Source organism: Anomalospiza imberbis, chromosome 26 (assembly GCF_031753505.1).
Source record: "Anomalospiza imberbis isolate Cuckoo-Finch-1a 21T00152 chromosome 26, ASM3175350v1, whole genome shotgun sequence".
NCBI lineage: Eukaryota > Metazoa > Chordata > Aves > Passeriformes > Viduidae > Anomalospiza > Anomalospiza imberbis.
In genome coordinates, this window is record NC_089706.1 from 6,033,594 (window position 1) to 6,054,031 (window position 20,438).

Sequence of the window (20,438 nt, forward strand, 5' to 3'; positions counted from 1 at the left end):
CAGGAAGCTGAACAAACCTGATGAACAGTCCCACAGCATGGAGAGAGGAGCCAATGTCTAAATGCCCATGGGAGAGAACAATTCCAAACTGTTTAGAGTGCATGTAGCATTAAAGAGGAGTATTTCTGGGGGTTTCCTTCAAGGTCAAAGCTTATCACAAGTTTCTGACAGGTCAGAAGACTTTCATCATGGTGATTTAGTTACCAGCAGCTCCTTGTCCCTCTGACACTGACACACCCTGACCTCTCCAAGGTGTGTGGGACAGGATGCTGGCATTCTTTGTCTACAAATCCTGCTGCTAATCAAAGGGAGGGTACCTGAAATACCAGACCAGGCTCTGCTATGGGGCTCTGCCTTCAGGGAGGCAGCGGGAGGATGTCCCAGATGGCTTTTGGGAAGGGGAGGCTGGTTTCTGGCATAGGCATGATTCCTGCTCACACACAGGTGAGAGCAGCAGAGGGTCTGTAGGGGTTCAAGTTTGTCCTTCAGAAAGCTCAGCAGGTGCCTGGGATATATCCTGTCCCAAGGAACAACTATCCAGGTGGCAACTGGATGCTACCAACCACAGAGACAGGAGCCCTGGAAGGACACAACATGACACAGGATCACCCAGGCTGTGGGGGAAAGGGAGGGTCTGACACTGAGTGTCAGCACTGATGTTACTGAACAGGCTCAAAATCTTGTCTAAGACAGAAGACTCAGTCTACTGGGGCAAGAAGAGAAGGTGTCTGTGCAAAACAGCTCATCAGCCTGTGACAAACATGAGCTCTGGTGGCTTTCACAGCATCACATTTAACCAGAGTCCCACATCTCAGTGGGCTGATGTGCATCCTCAGAGTCCCAGCCCATGTTCACATTTCCCACCTGTAAAGGGTTTGGATATGCTGGGTTAGTTCTTCAGATGTCACTTTTTACAGTAGGAGCTTCCCACTCCAGGTCAGAGTCCAAAACCAAATACTGAGCTTTTGGAAGAAGTTTTGGCAGCTCAAACCCAGTCCTCACATTTCTCCCTTGAATAAAATGTCCGAGATACCACAACATGCATAAATTAAAAAAAAAAATAAAATGGCAGGGGGTGTGTTGGGGGGAAATAGGGGTAGAAAGGGAATGTACAGCAAAGGGCAGGGCAAGGCAGGTGTGACATTGATCCCACAGCTGAAACACTTGCTGTACGTGACGGGAAGAAAAGGGGGTAGGGCTCAGTGGTGGGGTTGGCAGCTGGTGTAGGACACCCCTCCTTGTCCTTCCTTTGCTCTGGATTCCTATTTGGAGAGTTTGCTGATGACACGAATGAGGGCTCCGTTCTCATCCTTCAGCCTTTGGTTGTCCGACTTCAGCTCTGTCAAAATCTGTGGAGAGACAAAGACAAGGTGGGATCAGAGGGGCTCAGGGGGCCAGAGGGGACACTGCATCCCCTCCACCCAGCACACTTCCATGGCTCTGCAGCATCTCCAGAGCTTTTACAAGCTGGCTGCCAGGCGTGAGGGGTGAGAGGGGCCTCGAGCACAGCACTGACCAGGGAGCCCCTGGTGCAAAGCAAGGCCACAGCCCCAGCAGCAGGTCAGGATCAGACCAGCAGGGCAGGAACCATTTCTGAGCTGTTTGATCCCAAACCTGTGCCCAGAGGCTAAATACAGCTCAGCAGACAAGTAAAGCTGGTTTTCCTGATATGCTTTTTCCATTTTGCCAGGTCTAGAAGGGAAACCAAGGGTCTGGAATCTTCATTTAGGACTGGACCTTGCCAAATCTATTTAGAATACCCACAAATCTCCTTGGGACCCTACAGATGTGTAACAGAGTCTCCAGTGCCAAGGCCAGAGGAATGGTAGAACACTGGAGGTACCTCCTGGGTGCTCAACTGAGGTTGCAACAGACAAAAGCCTTTGGAAATAGAGAAGAATAACTCCAACAAGACCCTTCCAGCATTTCCCATTGTTAAACCCTGCTGACTTCCTGTGCTGCAGTCAGTGACCTTCCATGGGCTGTTCCCAGCCACTGGGCACCAGAGGGAGACTCCTGCTTCTGTCTGGGGTGTGACACACAAGGGGTCACTCCCACCATGGGTGCCAGCAGATCACAGGGTGACCAGCCCCAAGCCTGCAGGGGCAGCCAGGGCAGAGCAGGATCACACATGTGGTACCTGTATGAGCTCAGCCACGACTTCTGTCTGCCAAGGTGCATCTTGGAGGAATTCCCTCAAATTAAAAATCTGCACTAAATCTTCTCTTTCCTCCTAACCTGGTGTTTCAGCTTTGACCACAGTGTTCTGCCCCCCTCCACCTCCAGTCCCTCCACGATCACCAGCTCTGAGTGTGGGCAGCTCCTGGGGCAGTACCAACTCCCACCAGAGCAATTCCCTTCTTCCACGGCTGGGCCGAGCCATGGTGGGCCCCAACACACCCAACTCCATCACTGTGGGCACTGCTGGTGGATGTTTCCAGTGGGAGGTTTTTGAGAGAGGGAGGAGGGTTTGGTGCTGCATGGTGGGATACTGTGGGAAGGATAAATCCATGTGCTGGGCTGGCCAGAGCTCCAGCCAGTGATGGTGAGTGTGCTTCCCTGGAGCCAGTGCTGGTGTGACAGGTGCCTCACCATGGCTGGGCTGTCACCAGAACGGCACTCATGGCTCCTTGTGCCATTCCTCATGGCCAAAGAAGAGGCATTGCCATCACCATCACCATCACCATCACCATCACCATCACCATCACCATCACCATCACCATCACCATCACCAAAGTGATCAGGAGCTCAGAGACACAGCAGAGCTCTTGCACTCCTCTGTTTCCTCCTGAGCTTCACCTGCCACTCACACTGGTGCCTCCCCGTGCCCTGCAAGAGCCCCACCACCCACTGGGCAGTCCTGTCAGGCCCCTGTCACTGCCTGGGGTGCCTCTGCAGGGCCCATTGCTGTGATAATGGGCATGTGAAGTCCTGACACTCGTTCTGGTAGAGAGAATCTGTCACAGTTCCCAGAAATGATGAGAGAGAGAACCACTCCAGTCCCAGGGCTCAGCTGGAGCCTGATGGGGCTGTGCCTCACGGGGGGCTTCGTGCGACCTGTGCCACTGATTTGAAAATGAAGGAGTGTAAGAACATGTGAAATAAGTGCATCTGGACACACTTCCTGGTCATAACCCAGCTCCACCAGTGCCCAGTGAGGCTTCCTGAAAGCTGCACATCAGCCTTAGACAATACAAGCCCAGGGCGTTCCTCTCTTTGAAGCAGAGTAGTCTCAAGTCAGGTGAAATGAACCCCATGGGAACAGGCTGGAAGGGCTGGAAGTTTCTAGCAGCTTTGTAGATGTCTCACAGGAATGGTGAGCAGGGATGTGGCCCAGCCCCAGGGAATGGCAGGGCTGACCATGATGCAGCGTCGGTGTCACCTCGCTTTGGGCTGGAGGCTGCTCTGAGCAGCAGGGTTGTGTGTAACCTGGGGCACTGGAGAACACGGCTCCTCAGAAACTCTGTGCACTCAGGAAAATGAGATTCACTGAAAAGCACCGCTGCCAGAGCATGGAACATCTGGCAGAGCTTAAACCAGTGACATCACTGTACAGCTGTGATGTCCACAGACACCACTGAGGCAGAGTTTACACACAAGCAACATCCTGTGCTAGACCTACTAAAAGGGTTGAAAATAAATCAGCAGAGCTCACAGACCATGGCTCTCCCCCAGCTTGGGCACTGGCAGGGAACTGCAAATGTGTAAGTCAGGAGGGAAGTATGAGCCTCAGCCAGAGCAGAGGGGGGATGGAAGGGCAGTGAAAACATGGGCACATCCTGTGAGGAGGAGAGGTGACTTGCAGGTTATGGAACATCAGTTCTTTGAGTCTGGAAGTAATTTTGCCCAATTTTCCCTCTCAGATCTCAAAGCATGTGGGGAAGAAGAATGACTTAAACTCACGGTTTATGAGAAGAAATGAGGCAGGGTCAGGTTGGAGGATAGTTGCACAGATTAAAACCAGAAAGGCTGCGAGATCATTTCACCTGACCATCTGCACAATCCAGGGCACACAATATAACACCCAACTCTCCTGGCCCTTGTGACACACATGTGGGCTTGAGCTGAGACTCCTGGAAAGGGGAAGTCACAATTCCCCTGATTAGTTTGTTTCTATGGTTAATCAGCCTTGATATAATTTGTGTGCTAAGAATAGATTTTTTATTCTGTGGTGCCACTTCCAGCCCACAAAAGCATACAACTTCTTGTCTCCCAAGGGATGTGAATATCCCTACTAACCTGCAAAGGACAGGCAGGGCCCCAGGAAAGGAGCATTTACAGCTTTATTTTAGCATTGAACCACTGAAGTAGCAGGAAGAGATGCAATTTAACCGTGTGATGTGTGAGGGCAAAGCTTAGGGAAGACTCATCCTTGGGTTTCCACCATTAATTGTCCTGCACTGGAATTAAAACAGAAGATGAAAACACAGAGCCCTCCTGGTCTGGCTCCTGCTGCATCCCCCACTCTGTGCCAGCCCACAGGAGGTGGGGGGGTGCTGAGCCTGTGGACTCATGCTCAAAAATTTCAGTTTAAAATAAGGAAAGGAGCTTGTCCTTTTTGTTCAAGTGACCAAGAAAACCTGCTGAGGACAACTCAGTTTGTAGTCTTTCTAAAAATACCCTTTCTGTCTCAAATGTTTGCTTTTCACAACATCCCTGAAAACTTCCTGACTTTGGATAATCTGATTTGCTGAGTGCCAGCTTTGAACTAAGTCAAATTAAAAAAGAATTATATTATAAGCAGACATGTAGCATAAACCATCTCTTTTCAGGTGTCCAAGGCCAGGTTGGAAGGGGCTTGGAGCAACCTGGTCTAGTGGATGGTGTCCCTGCCCATGGTAGGGGGTGGAACGAGATGAACTTTAAGACCCCTTCCAACACAAACCATTCTGTGGGTCTGTTTCAAGGCAAAGTACCAGGCAAGGAGCTGCTGGCACCGCCGCGCCACCCCAAAGCCATTCCCCAGTGCTAAGCTGGCAAGGGCAGCAGCATCTGCCAAGCAGAGCAGGAGGCAGCAGGGTGAGCAGAGCTCCAGCAAAGCCCTGCCGTGGCAGCAGCACCATGCTCTTGGAATTTGGAGATCCTCTGCCACAAGCTTTTGAGCCACAAGCTTCACCAGACACCCTGCAGAGCGGAGGAGAGCGGGAAGCGCCTGGCCAGGAGCGGAGACCTGCCTGGAAGAGTGGAAGAGGGAGGCAAGATGAGCCGGAGGGAAAGCAGCTACAGCTCCTCTGATTCCGAGGGCTTGGCGGGCAGAGAAAGCCTGGCTACGACCCGGGTCAGAGCCCTGTTCTCAGCCAGCAGTTGCTCATTCATCTGCCTCAGAGTGTGAATCTGTTTGAGCTGGTGGAGATTCTGCAGAGAGTGAAAGGAGTGGACAGAGAAATACAGAGAGAACATCATGGAAACGAATGGGCACAGAAATGGGAGTTTAGTCCATGGGCAGTGAAAGAAAAGAGAATAAAAGAAATTAGTAGCAGTGAGTGCTGGGTGGGGAAAGCCTGACAATACACCAAGGATATTCTGGGAACCAGCCCTTTCTCCAGGGGCTCCCAAAGTCTTAAAAAAGGTCAAATACAGGGATTTCCCACCACAAAGTAGGATTATATTCTAGTTTACCCAGACAGCCCTGGGACTTGGAAACTGCTGTTAGACCTATCACCAGTGACTTAACACCTACACAGGCTCTGAAAGCACTGCTGGGAACTGAGAATTTCTTTAAAACTCCTTTTCTTCATGTATCTCTAAAAGCCAAAGCAGCTGTGTGGAGCAACGAGAAATCAGAGCTTCCTGGAAAATCCCAAAGGCACAGACTGAAGCACCTAGAAGTGTCACTGTCCCAGAGCAGATCATCGAGACAGGTACTGTGTCTGCTTGTGTCTCTCATTCTTGAATGATGCTCCTGGGTCTGCCCAGGCTCAGTCCTGCCAAAACCTCTGTGGTTTGGGGGAATTTCTCATCCCTGCCAGGATTCAACTCTTCTCTGTCTCAGGGCTCAATTTATCTCTGACCTTCAGAAGGGATGAGTCTGAACCTCTTAAACTGCTCATTTTAGGAAGAGGAGCCTGAATGAGAGCATCTCCCACAGTGGGGATGTGCCAGGAGGGCATTCCTAGTGACAAAGGCAATGAGGGGCACAGGACAGGGCAGAGATCAAGCCTCACACTGGGGCTTGCACTGGAACAGACTGGACATGGGTACAAACTGCGTGGGTACAAAGTGGGGCTTGCACAAGTACAAACTGGGCACAGGTACAAACTGGACATGGGTACAAACTGGGGCTTGCACAGGTACAGCAGCAAAGGGAGGTTGGGAACAGAAGAGCCATGAGGAAGCAGAACAGGGAAATGGTACAAGCCATGCAGATATCCCAGGGCCACAAGGATGACACTGTTCCCAGTAATGCCAAAGTGAATTCATGTGCTGGACATTTACACCACTGTGGGTGCCAGGAGATACTAAGAGCTGTGGAGCTGCTTCCTGAGCAGTATCCCTGCCTTCCTTCCTCCTGAGAGGCTGGGCAGCTGGGCCACAAGAAAACAAGAGCCCCTCCTGAGCAAGAACCCATCCTGCATGATGGAGGGAGCCCCAACACTGGGCAGAGGCAGGCAGGAAACATCCACAAGAAGAGTTGTAAGTTCAAGTGACAAAATCCCAGTCCCAAACCAAAGCAATCCCACAAAGCACCATATTCCTCCCCATGTCCACTTATTGGCAGAAGAAGACAGAGGGAAGGGTCTATGGTCTGTAAGAGGGTTCCTTTCTACCATTTCATTACCAAAAAGCACTCAAAGAAAGGTGCTGTCTGTCCTGAACAAGGAGCACCATGAAAGAATCTACTGTGACATAAAGACAGTGACTGTCTACCCAACCTGCTCTACTCAGGTTGCCCAGAGAAGCTGTGTCCGTCCCATCCCTGGCAGTGTCCAAGGCCAGGTTGCACAGGCTGGAGCAACATGGGATGGTGGAAGGTGTCTCTGCCCATGGCAGAGGGTGAAATGAGAAGGGCACCTTCCAACCCAAACCAGTCTGGGATTTTGCATGACCCAGAGCTGACTGCAGCTGGCAAGGAATCTGCTACGTCCCAGGACATTTTGTCCAAGGGCTCACTCCTGTACAAAACTGCAGCACTCTGTATACCCCCCAACCATCAGCTCCGTTCTTAGCTGCCCAAAAGCACTACATTTACTCTCCATGACAGAATGAAGACACCTCTTTGAACAGTTTTACAAAACCAAGAGAAGCAAGACAGGAAGGCAGGGAGCCAACAAAGGATGGGGTTTGAGGCCCTGAGATCATCAAACTGACAGAGCAGCTCCTGGGACACACAAACACAGTTCTGACACTGGATAATCAACAGATCCCAAGACAGAGCTACAGCAAACAAACTGCAGGAAAGCTGCAGTGACACCTCAGCAGTGAGATCCCTGCTCACCATATCCCATCCATCCGTCCATCCATCCATCCATCCATCCATCCATCCATCCATCCATCCATCCACCCGTCCATCTCTTCACCCGCCCAAGATTTGCTGGCTGCCACTGTGCTCAGTGAGGACAGATGGACATGGCACAGGTGTCCTGTGATACATCACACCAGGTGCTGCTGGAAAATGGTTGTACTGGAATAGTCACTTCTTTTGATGGCACCAAAAATGATTGAGGATACTTGGTCTGTTCACTCTGGAGAAGAGGAGCCTGAGGTCAGACCTCACCGGGGGCTGCAGCTCCTCCCAAGGGGCAGCTCTGATCTCTGCTGTGAGCAGGAACAGGACCCAGGGAGCAGCTGGAGCTGTGTCAGGGGAGATTTAGGCTGGGTATCAGGAAAAGGTTCTTCCCCAGAGGTGCTGGGCACTGCCCAGACTCCCCAGGGAATGGGCACGGCCCCAAGAGCTCCAGGAGTGTTTTTGGACAGCGCTCTCAGGGTGGGATTGCTGGTGTGCCTGTGCAGGGCCAGGGGTTGGACTGTGGGTCCCTTTCAATTCAGGATATTCCATGATTTTATGATACACAGATAACAAAGACCCTCTGTTTTATAACAGGGCTCACAGCTGGCAGAAAGCATCTCACATACATAGTACTGGCATCGTGCTATGCGAGGTGGAAAGGACTGTGATCATTTCAGAGACCACCTTTGCTTTTCCACACCAGCACAGCACAGAACCTCAGCACGGTCCCATCAGCTGCTGCTCAGTCTCCACACGCTGCACAGCCCACAGAAAGGATCATTTCTGTAAAAATGTGTGTGTGCTGCAGGTAGGCCAGGCTCCTGTTTATGCACCAAATCCAGCAAAGGCTGGGAAGCTGGGACTGGAGCCAAGGGCAAAGAGCAGGATCTGGATGATACCGCTGTGATTGCTTATCACTCTGCTTGATACTTGGCTTAGCAAAAGCAGGTTTCTCAGTTCTCTGTACCTGCCTTCAATTAACAGATTTTGTGCCTGCAACACTAAATAAAAACGCCCAGAGCCTGCATGATGGCTGAAGCCAGGAGCTGCAGCATTGCTATGGAATAAAGGAACTTCTGTGACCTTCAAGAACAATTGCTGTGTTAAGTTGGGACCTCGGGCACTTGGCATTGCATTCAGCTCAGTGCAAATGTTAATTTTCTTTCTCCTGCCTCAGCCAAGGTTCTGGATCTCCAGTCTAATTGTGCACTCAGGAAATGCTGCACTGCTCTGTCAACTTTGCAAGAGCAGGTCCGAGGAGCAGCTCTGCCACCAAGGTTCTTGAAGTTACCAAGCCTGTCTTGCTCCTCTTCACTTCTCTATGGCTTTGGTAGCAGGGATCACACTCCAGACAGGAACAAAGCTCATTCCTTCAAACAAAGGCTGAAGTACTGTACATTTCTGTCACCTCTGCCTCCTCTTCCTCAGAAGTCAGCTGCAAGGAGAGGACAGACCTGGCCAGGACATCTCATGTGCACAACTGGACACAGACACCCCTGGATCCAACAGCTGGACGTGAGTCTTGCTGGATTCAAAGACTAGTGGGAAGAATTCCCAAAAACAACCTGAGACCTAATCACCCGACAGGTTTGGTTGTTTCCACTTGCTGCTTTCCACATTAAAGGAAATTCTAACTGCACAACAGCTACTCAGGTAGTGCAAGGAGCAAGAATGAAAGTCCAGCCAGAATGAGTAGATTGTCTCCTGTCTCAACTCCCACACTAATGACTTAACAGGGATGCTCTGCAGAGGTTATCTCCCTCCAGGCAAACACAGCAGGGCTGTTTCTCCCACTTCAAGGTATCATGAAAGTGGACACAAGTTTCCTTTTGGAAAGGTCCAATGCAATGCTTCTTTTTTAAGAGATTTTATAATCCTTTTTTTTTGAGTAGATGTCAAACAAGACATGTCACAGTGCCCTCAGGTACTCACTACATGCTTAAGGTTTTGCAAAAACTAGTAAAAATGTAGTAGCACCTCAGAAGAGAGATTTTCCAAATTCTTGTCTATTTGTTCTACTAACAAAAGGCCACTTTGGTTGTCTGATGCAGCAAGAACAGGCAGAGAGCAGAGTCAGGACCACTCTCAATGACCTGAAGCTCATTTTCAGCTGGACCACAGGTTCCTTCAGCTCATGTCTCTCAAGGCAGTGTGAGAACTTGTCCAACCTCCAGCAGCGCTTCTCCTTCTGCACTGCCTTGGCTTCCACAGCTCTGCAGCTCCAGACCACCTGAACTGGAGGTGCTCTGGCTGTGTCCAACAGACCCTACAGGCACCTTCCCTCCTTAATTGCTTTCCACAGCAGTTTGTTTCCAAACTGAGGCCACTAGAGGCCACCACCTTGTCTTCTTACTCCATGGGCTGAAGTTGCAGGTTTGCAGTGATCTGCAGAGCTGAAGGACCAACACAAACTGCTCATGCCTGTATCTCTCTTGAAGACCACAATTCTGTAATTACAGGAAAGTCTCTGTGCAGTTAAAGGTTCCTACCTGCTCACTGAACAAAGAGTTTGGAATTTAGACATATTCAATCCTTTCTCCTTCTCCTCCTGGCACACACATCCACGCTTATTTTCTCCTCTCTGAGAGAAGAGCCTTTACAGCAAGAATCCACCATATCATTGTGCTACTCATGCAGCAGAAGATGCAGCACAAGCCAATGGTCCTTTCCAAGGTATGTGCTTGGTAGAGACACAAAGCTTCAAATAGAATCAGAGTTGGAACCTCGTCCAGGGTGGCAGGAAGTTGTTTCTCTCAGCGCATGGTGCAGGGAGAGCTCTCAGGTGGGTCCTTCCTTCTGAGAGCAGCTTGGTCCCACCTGCTCATGTTGAAAGGGAAGGAAAGCACGGGGCAGAGCAAAGGGGACACTCACTCTGTGAACACGAGCACTGACACAGAGCAGAAGGTGACGCAGCGCTGCCGAACCGGGGTGAGGCTTTAGGGCTCTGTGGGCAGCCAGACGCTGCCGGGGCCCTGCAGGGCTCCCCTCACGGACACGGCCGCCCTGGAAGGCACGCCATGGGAGCGAGAACGTGCCGGAGCACCAGTGGCCATGGCTCGTGACAGCAAGCCATGCTGCACATCCCATCAGGAAGCAAATTCCTCTTTGCTGGAATTATCCCCGGCTGCCGTGGCCTCCCAGTGACATGCTTTGGGAAGGGAGTATAGGAACACAACCACTCTGTGTTTTATCCTGGCCAGTGTGCGTGAGTCAAAAGCCAGCTTTGTCTTCTTACCCATCCGGAGAGAACCTCAGTGGCTTAACTTGGGCTGCAGACTAGTCAGAGCACAGGGGGTCAGCACACTGGAACTCAGCGATGCCACAAAAAGTTAGTTTGGGAAGGCATTTAAGGAGAACAGCTCTCACCGTTCTCGGATCAAACAGCAGAACAAATCAAACATAGGAGCAATCAGATGAATGAGAACCAGGACAGTTTATTAGCATTTCATGTTTGGAGAACAGGGCCATTAAAGCAAGTTTTGACTGCAGAAAGGAAAATGAGATCCTTCCCATGGACACCTTTAACATCCTCCTCCTGGGTGACAATCCCCAAAGACATGAATACAAAGCATACAAAATGGAATAGACACAGTGAATATTATTTCTTACCTTCATTTCCTCTTCCATTTCAGAGAGTTTCCGCTCCAGGGCTCGCTTCTCCTGTTTACAAGGATTCATGACAAAGAAGGTCAAAAGGATTTGGAAGAAGAATTTACAGTATATTTTCTTTTAAAGAAAAATAGGAGTCTTGTGTTTCTGTAGCAGCATTCCCTGAAGAGTATCCCAAAGCAAGGCAGAGGTTACAACCAGGAGCTGATCAGATGGGAGAGGGCAGCTGGCAAACCAGCAGGGATATCAGCTGGGCCTGTCTGGGCAGATTGCAAGCTCTATTCATACCCCTAATGAAATTATTCCCCATTTTCAGTGATCCCAGTTCTCAGGAGCTGCTGATGTAATGTGATTTTGAGCTCTGTAGGTGAAGCCATGGATTTACTTATACTCCACTAAAGGTGGCAATGAGAAAAGTCACTGAGCCACTCAAATAGGAATCCTGTTTCTCCCAGATAATCCAGGGCTGCAAAGCTGACTGCTTTTGGTGCATTTTAGAAAGTGAGGATTAGACTCTGCTGCGTGAGTGGCCTCAGCTACGCCTGTCCCAAGGTGAGGAGAACTGGACTCCTTCAGTGACTTTCCCAAGGGGCTCAAACTGCTCCAGGGACAGGCCCTGAGAAGGGGGAAGTGGGAAACATGCATCAAGACCAAGATTTACACTCTGCTCCTTTCCCCTATGCAAAGAGCCATGAGGGCAGGAGAGTGAGGAAAAGGCAGCATCTGAGTGTGCTGTGGATGATGAGTTCTGAGTCACTTTTTGCCCACAGCATGGTTCATCCAGGGATTCATCAGTGCAAAATGCACGAGCCATCCTGGAAACAGTTAATGCATCTTCACTGAGAACAGCTGGACACGTTTTTACTTTCTAACTCACAGAATTTGTGGCTGTTGTGATCCTAATTGAACAGAAGTTATACAGGATGTTGCCCTGACTTCAACAAGGCCAAATTCAAGGTCCTGCCCCTGGCTTGGGGCAATCCTTGGTATCAACCCAGGCTGGGGAAAGAAGGTATTGAGAGCAGCCCTTCCAGGATTTTGCCTTGTTCCCCCACCACCCCAAACCAGTCTTTATTTGTAAGCATCAAGAATGTTTTAAAGCGTAATGGACCAACAGTCTGTCAGTGTGATACAATCCCTTGGTCCTCAGCTGCTTAGAACCAAAGAGAGGAATCAGAACGAAGCTGATGTGCAAAGAGAGCAGCAGAGTCTCAGGCCCTGCAAAGGTCACAACACAATTATCATTGTGCACTGCTCCTCAAGGCAAAAATACAACTTATCTTTTAATTAACGCTTCCCTTCTAGAAATGACTGCCCTGCACAGCACAGGCTGTGACTCAGAAGAAAGCAGAGACACATACCCTCTTCTCCATCTCCAGCATGCTGGACCGGTCAGAAGTTTTCTCCTGTTTCTGCTATGGAAATTAAAAATAGAAGGTGATTAAACCCGAGAGCACTCACAGGGTGCTGCACAAAGGCCAAGACAGCCCACAGATGCTCTTGCTTGGGATGCAACATGTTGATTTACAAAATTACTTGCTTATTTCTGTCTCCTCTATGGCACCTTCCCTCCCAAGAACATCCTTCCAGGAGCTTCCCTCCCTTTCCTATTCTGGAACGAGTGTTGTTTTGTCATGGCCAGTGCTCAGTTTCTCGAGTCAGGATATGGATTTTCCCTTACCTGGGCTGCTTTTTCCAACTTTGCTTTGATATCAGCCAGCTCAAGCTGGGCTTCTTGCAGCTTTGACTTCAGCTTTTGATTTTCAGACAGGGCACTCTCATATAACTGAAATGCAAAACAAGAGCTCAATTAACCAGGCTGCTCCTGGTTAATTAACCCCATCCCACCACGCTGCTCTGAGCAGACACATGCCCTCAGCACGGAGCTGAGGGGTTCACTTTGCTCCCACACATCAACAGATGAGAAGGGAAAACAAAACCAACTTGGATGCTTTACTTATGTTTTCATAATTCATGAATTAGAAGTAAGAAAACAGCTGTTGAATTTTGTAGGGAGTTTAAACACAGCCAAGAGGGGACAGTTTTCATTTAGGTAATTCTTTACTCAAAGAGTGGTCAAGCCCTGGCACAGGTTGCCCCGAGAAGCTGTGGCTGCCTCATCCCTGGAAGTGTCCAGGTCCAGGCTGCACAGGGCTTGGAGCAACCTGGGATAGTGCAAGGTGTCCCTGCCCATGACAGGGGTGGAATGGGATGAACTTTAAGGTTCCTTCCAACCCAAACCACTGGATTCTTTGAAACAGAGAAAATGACCATAAACGTCTTCTCTTTCTTCCCACTGATTCTTGGGGCCGGTTTCTGCAGCAACAGGCAGGTTCTGCAGTGTGTGCAATGACAATAATCAATTTAAAAGTTCCTACTTTCTTGTAGTCCCTGTTGCTCTCCTCCTCTGCCCGGCTGCTGAGGGCGGCGAGCCGGTTCTCCCTGCGGCTGTAGGCACTGGAGCGGCCGGAGGCACGGTCGCTGTAGGACGAGTCACTCGTGGTGGGGTTCGTAGCTGCTTCCAACCTGAAACAGGAGCAAGATCCAGCACTGTGGAGCTGCGGTAACTTGGAACAGCCAGCACAGGGCTCAGCTGGTTGGGACTGGAGGCTGTGGCAGACCCAGCTGAGCCGGGGCTCTGGGGTCTATGGGAGCACCCTCCACTCGGCCCTGGGGATCGCTGCCCAAAACCTGGCAGCCACCACCACTACAACAACTGGAAAAAATCCCAGGGTACCAGCCCAGCCTCCCATGGGCACTGACTTCCCACAAACCTCTCATCTCCATGGTGGGAACCAGCTCCATTTCTAAGAGGGCACTGAGGTAAATAATTTGGGGAGTAAAGAATAGAAACAAACTGGTGCCACAGCTGAGCTCAGGAAAGGACCAAATAGCCAGACCAGACTGGATTTGAAGCACTGGGAACCCTCAAAGCCATACAAAAATGTGCTGCCAATAAATATTACACAGAAAAAAAAAAGAAAAAAAGAAAAAAAGAAAATTCTTACCTGGAAAGTCTTTCATGCTGAAGGGAAAAAAAAAAAAAAGCAAAAGGTAATTAATAATGAGAATTAAACATTCAATTCAAAAACTGCAGAGTTTCCAGGCAGCAGCAATTTCCCACCTCAGATACCAGCACCCAGCTCATGCCAGGCTACACATAGATTTCCCAGCCCAAACTAGGAATCTCCAATTTCTGCCTGAATCTTCAACTGCTTCAGCTCCTCTGGAGCACTTTATTTCACTCACCTAAGAAATCCTGAATCTTGGTGTTCAAATTCTCATTTCCAGAACTGAAATGCCTTCCCTGGAATCCAAACCAATCCATTGTTTCCCTTCTCCAGTGAAGTTATTCTTCCTGACTATGATCACTGTGCTGTGTGTGATGTGGGAGCGGGAGTTAACAGACACAGGGATCTCCCAGTGTTTGTGCTGAACTTGAGAAAATCACAAACACTCTTCTCTCCAGGGGCAAGCACCTCCCCGTGGAGAAAAGCTTCACCGTGGCAGACAGAGACACAACAGCTGCAGGAGGGAGGGAGAATACCCTTACACTAGGGTGGTTGAAGCCTCTGTTGGGTTCTTCTTTCCCCATCAACATCCAAACCTCTGCTGTGCTGTCCTTGGCTGCCCTTGGACTTTGGGGGCTGGAGTGTGTCCAGAGAATGGAACGGAGCTGGGGAAGGGTTGGGAGCACCAGGAGCAGCTGAGGGACCTGGAAAAGGGGCTCAGCCTGTACAAAAGGAGGCTCAGGAGAGACCTGGCTCTGGGCCCAGGGAACAAGGGACAGGACACAAGGAAAAACCCCAAGTGATGTCAGGGGTGGTTCCAGGCTAGGTGCATATCAGGGGACACTTCACCCTTGAAAGGGTGGTCAGGCCCTGGCACAGGCTGCCCAGGGCAGTGGTGGTCACACTCCCTGGAAATGTTCAAAGAATGTATAGATGTAACACCTGGGGACATGGTTTAATGGTGAACATGGCAATGCTGGGGGAAAGTTTGGGCTAAATGATCTAGAGGGCTTTTCCAACTTATTAATTCCATGTTTCTATGAATATCCTGCAGAGGCTTGATGTGGTAAACCACCATTTCAATGAAATTTTCTGGATCGAACAGCTCCTTCCTACAGTTGCATAAATCCAGTGGTGACAGCAGCACTATCCTGCAGGACATGCCACACTGACAGTCACCTCCTCTGACAGACATTTACTCCAGTTCAAGGTGCATTCCAACTCTTTATGGTCCCTTGAACTGGAAGTTGAGCCCAGTATTCCTATGCTGGTTTATCAGTAGCATCAGTGCTCTGAGTGAGCACAAACCTCCCACAGGCACTTCCAGCCAATTCCCTCTGCTCTTTTTAACAGAGTCAACACAAAGGACATCACAGAGCAGACGAGAGGTCAAGCTTTTTGTGCCCAGACATGCTCACACTGCTTGTGCAGTCAGCTACACCAGTAAATCCAGTGCTAAGGCCTTGCTGGGAGGCAGATTTGCTGCCTGTCTGGCACCCTGGTGCTTGAAGACTTCAGGCCACCCGCTCCTGCCTGGCACCCAGACAATGCCTCTGATCCTAGGCAGGGATCTGGGAGTACCCCCCATGGAGAGAGGGATTAAGTCACCCATTACACGGAGGATGGTGGCCAAGTGACCTGGCCAGGTCTCCACTCCAAGCCAGAGGAGCGGGGTGCAGCTCCCAGAGCATCCCACCCTGTGCCCAGCCCTGCCAGGACATGGCAACCCATTACCTGCACCTGGCTGCTGAGTTTTTAATTCATCCCAGCCTAATGTGACCCTCATCTTGCATCCTGATTGAGGACAGGAAGGTGCCTAGGGAGTCTGCAATGCGTGGGCTCTGCAGCACAGCCTCTGACACACTGTGCTGTGAGCACCAGCACCCGGAAAATGAGCGGCCGGGACCCCTTGAGGATGGACCACACACTCAGACAAAGCTGCTACATACAGAGATCAAAAGGACAAGCAAACCCTGCTATGAATTAGCACATTCTCCCTCCAGCTGTGCCCACAGGGCCATCCTCAGCCAGGCTCTGAGCAGGTCTAGTGCCAGCCTGTCTTAGGTTACAGGATGCAGCTGGGGGGGTGCATTCTATCCCCCTCTGTCAGAGCTGGGGCAGTTCTCTGCTGTTCATTGGGACTTTTCTTTATCTCTCCCACAGCCAATCCTCCCTCCAGGAGATCTCTGCTGGTCATGGCCAGTGAGTGTCCCTGCATGGCTGAGAAAACTCCATCATCCCATGGGGAGAGGCTCTGCCCAGGGGAGGAGCCAAGCATTCCTACCTGGATACAATCTGACCTTGGAACACCACAGCAGCCTTTGCCCACTGCATTCCCAGAGGAGCAGCTTTCTTCCCCACTGCATTCCCAGAGGAGCAGCTTTCTTCCCCTCTGCATTCCCAGAGGAAGCCCAGGCCCATCTCCAGCAGCCCTGGAGCTTCAGAGGAAAACTCCACCCTTGTCCAGGATCCTGCTCCAGCAGAGCCACAGCTGGCACTGCAGGAGGGCTGAGCCACCATGGGATGGGACTGCTGCCACCTCCCTGACCCACAGGCTGCCAGGGCCTGCTCTGACTCTGGCAGTGGTTTGTTTGTACTATTGCATTTGTATTTTTAATTTTCCTAGTAAAGAACTGTTATTCCTATTCCCATATCTTTGCTGAGAGCCCCTTAATTTCAAAATTATAATAATTTGGAGGGAGGGGGTTTACATTCTCCATTTCAAAGGAGGTTCCTGCCTTCCTTAGCAGACACCTGGCTTTTCAAACCAAGACATAGCCCCCCCCTGTAGACACCATGACCAAAGCTCCAGGAGGCTGTCCTGGTGCAGGCACGGGCCCTGAGCCATGGCTGTGGGTCCACCTTGGTATTATTTTATTTGCTCTAATAAAATCTCTTCATCTTAGAGGTGAGAAACCTCTCACGGAAGCTAGCAGATGCATTTCCACCATGGCTAAGGCCTGCTGCACCTCCACAAGCCATGCTGGATGCTGTCTGGGAAGCATCTCATGCCACTCAATGCCCAGCAGCTGCCTGATGTGACAGGGACACACCCCTCTTGTCCAAACAGCCCTGGCTCAGGCCATGCCCCGTATGAAACCTGAAGGCAGCAAGCTGGGACAGTTTCTGTGCAGACGGCCGCCTGCAGAGGGCTGTTAGACCACAAATCCAGCCACATCCTGGGCTCATGGGGGGGTGGGGAGATTCTGTCCCTCTGTCCTGCTCAGCTGAGACCCCACCTACCTCCAGCCCTGGGGTTCCAGCACAACAAGGATGAGGAGCTGCTGGAGCAAGTCCAGAGGAACTCACAGAGCTGCTGCAAGGGCTGGAGCCCCTCTGCTCTGGAGCCAGGCTGGGAGAGGTGGGGGTGTCCACCTGGAGAAAAGAAGGCTCTGGGGAGAACTTAGAGTCCCCTCCTGTGCCCAAAGGGGCTTCAGGAGAGCTGGAGAGGGGCTTTGGACAAGGATCTGGAGTAACAGGATAAGGGGGGATGGCTTATCACTGGCAGAGGGCAGGGTTATTTGTGATAGCAGGAAGAAATTCTTCCCTGTGAGGGTGGTGAGGTCCTGGTACAGGTTGCTCAGAAAAACTGGGCACAGTTGCCCCTGGATCCCTGAAGTGTCCAAGGCCAGGCTGGACAGGGCTTGGAGCAACCTGGTCATGGAAGGTGACCCTGCCCATGGCAGAGGGTGGGACTGGATGAGCTTTGATGGTCCCTTCCCACCCAAACCAGTCTGGGATTCTAGGATTCTACAAAGGATTTCCCATTTTCAGCCACACATGCTGATCTCTCCATGGTGCTTTGTTAGCTGAGCTTTCAACATTTGTTTCTTAAACCCCTCAGCAGCCTGACAGCTCCTTTTGAATCCTGGCCCAATGACCCAACCTCCCCTGAAGAGCTGGAGAAGGGAATTACAGTGATGAACAACGCTCTTGTTGAAAGTTATTTGTGCACTTTATGCTAATCCCCTTCAGTGATGACTTTTGATATGATGACAAATGGCTGGGCAAGTAATCCACTCCTTAGCAAGCCTGAATTTACTTCAGCAAACGCACCTGCCAATGGATTTGAACAGTGCTGGGAAACACCACGTGGCTGGGCAAGGTGACATGGAAACCAGGCAATGAACCCAAGCAGGTCCCTGAGCCAGCCAGGGCGCTTGCAGCAAGAGGAAAAACCACATCTGTCCTTTTTATCCTTCTGAGAAATGAGAATTTCCATATGCAGGGTAGCAAGGGCACGCTTCCACAAAGGAAGGCTGGGGTAAGAAAGGAATCACCTTAAACATACACAGCAAAAAGGGGGAAACCCCTCAGGTTTATTGTATTTATGACTTTCCTGTGATGGATACTGCAATGGATTGGTTCAGACTGTGACTGTCTCTATGTGTTTAAAGAACAGCAAAGTGTCAGATGAGAGGGGAGGCATTCCTGCTGCTGTCAGCATTGAGCAGAGCCACCCTGCAGTAACCTGGAATCACAGCATGTCAGCACCATTAAGGCTGAAAAAGCCCTCTAAGAGAAGAACAATGAAGCTGGGGAAGGGTCTGGAGCACCAGGCGTGGCTGAGGGAGCTGGAAAGGGGCTCAGCCTGGAGAAAAGGAGGCTCAGGGGGACCTTGTGGCTCTGCACAACTCCTGACAGGAGGGGACAGCCCGGGGGAAGTTGGGCTCTGCTCCCAGGGAACAGGGACAGGACAAGAGCATCAAGGGGAGAGTCAGGTTGGATAACAGGGAAAATTTCTTCCCTGAAGGGCAGGTCAGGCCCTGGCACAGCTGCCCAGGGCAGTGGTGGAGTCACCATCCCTGGAAGTCTTTAAAAAAATGTGGATGTGGCACCTGGGACATGGGCTAGCAGTGAACATGGCAGTGGTAGACTCAGTGATCTTAGAGGGCTTTTCCACCCTCAGTGACTCTGTGATTCCATGATTCTATGAACACTGGAGGAGGTGCTTAACTGAGACATCCCTGCCATTTGTTGAAGGAGAGACAAACATCTTCAGATGCCACCGGGATGTCACACTGGAGACAGTTTCAGCAGAAAACAGCTTCCTTTCTGCTCAGTTCTGCCCTGTGTTTGACCATGGCATCTTTGGAACCCTCTCCATGTGCTTCCAGCTGCACCTGCTCCATCAGCACAGCCCCCACTGGCCCTGCCTACACTGCCTTGTCCTGTCCAACAACCACCCAATAGTCACTGGAATTCCAGCAGCACTGGCTGGCTCCCTGTGCTGCCCATGGAAGTGAGGAAGGAGGTCGGTTGCTCAGAGATGCCATCCCAGAGCTGGAAATTCCAAGATGAGAGTGAGAAGGTGAAGGACAAAACTCTTCTTCCTTCATTGCTGGGAAGAGAAGTTGGGAATGAAGAGAGGGAATGAAGAGCTGAGGCATCACATGTGATGAGCTGGTGACAGAAGGGTCTTTTCCTTCCTGACTTTCCTGAAGGAAATTCTTCGGGTTTGTGAGAGGATGCTGAAAAACTGCTGTATTCATTCCAGTCATTATCAACAAATGCACTGGAGGCTTTTTTCTTTCCCTGGAAAATTTGGAGCAGCACTGCAGTTTTGCCCAGATTTATTTATTTCCCTTGGGATCAAAATTCAACTAAAAACATCAAGAGCCAGGGAAGCATCGAGTTGTGAAATGATCCTTCCATAATCTAAACAGGGTCAGAGCACTGCAGGGGTTGGGGTGGGGGGAACACGCGGCGCTGGAGGCGGCTGTCCTGGTTTGGAATCCAGCACGGCAGCAGAGCTGAGCCCTGCTGCTGCTGCCCAGACACCCAGGGGAGGTGTCTAAAGGAAAATGAAAAAGCACGGAGCACTTACAGACATGCTCACAAGCTTCTGGTAATCCTCAGGTCTTAGAGCTCTCACCAGAGAGAACACACCACCTTCCCCCCCATTCGTCTCACGGTGGGCAGCACATCCAGGTAGTCCTGCAGTGGTTGAGGACGCTGAAGGGATTCAGACCATTTTGCCAGCTCAGGGATTATCCAACCCAGGTGGGCTGGAAAATCACCAGGATCTGAGATGGGACCCAAGAGAAAGGGCAAAGAGCTCCACAGAACCATGGAATCACAGGATGGTTTGGGTTGGAAGGGACCTTAAAGCTCATCCAGTTCCACTCCCTGCCATGGGCAGGGACACCTTGCACTATCCCAGGTTGTTCCAAGCCCTGCCCAACCTGGCCTTGGACACTTCCAGAGATTCTCAGGCTGCTGACATTGGTCAGTCTCAAGAAAAAGGCACAGCTGGGTACTGGCCTTGGGTCCACCTACCCAGAGTGCTGGGATGCTGCCTTGTGCCAGGAACACCATCCAGAACTGATTTTAAAAATGTACTTGGACTGTGGAAGGCAGGAGCCTTCCCT

General features: G+C 50.8%; 1 protein-coding gene across 9 annotated transcripts in view; it reads right to left on the reverse strand.

The window, feature by feature from the left end:
- The window catches only part of PPP1R12B (protein phosphatase 1 regulatory subunit 12B), a 134,287-nt gene that overhangs the window by 1,786 nt on the left and 112,063 nt on the right, over positions 1–20,438 (reverse strand). For 4 of the 9 annotated variants that reach the window (XM_068173623.1, XM_068173620.1, XM_068173625.1 and 1 more), the window contains 7 exons: positions 14,065–14,081; positions 13,435–13,582; positions 12,738–12,842; positions 12,418–12,471; positions 11,057–11,107; positions 5,175–5,355; positions 43–1,349 (listed from right to left, as the gene is read on the reverse strand). In XM_068173623.1, the coding sequence (XP_068029724.1) occupies positions 5,221–5,355; positions 11,057–11,107; positions 12,418–12,471; positions 12,738–12,842; positions 13,435–13,582; positions 14,065–14,081 (510 nt within the window). In that variant the 3' untranslated portion in view covers positions 43–1,349; positions 5,175–5,220. Of the gene's footprint in view, positions 1–42; positions 1,350–5,174; positions 5,356–10,682; positions 10,751–11,056; positions 11,108–12,417; positions 12,472–12,737; positions 12,843–13,434; positions 13,583–14,064; positions 14,082–20,438 lie in introns of those variants that run through there. The other 5 variants (XM_068173617.1, XM_068173627.1, XR_010993793.1 and 2 more) reach the window with 4 other exon arrangements.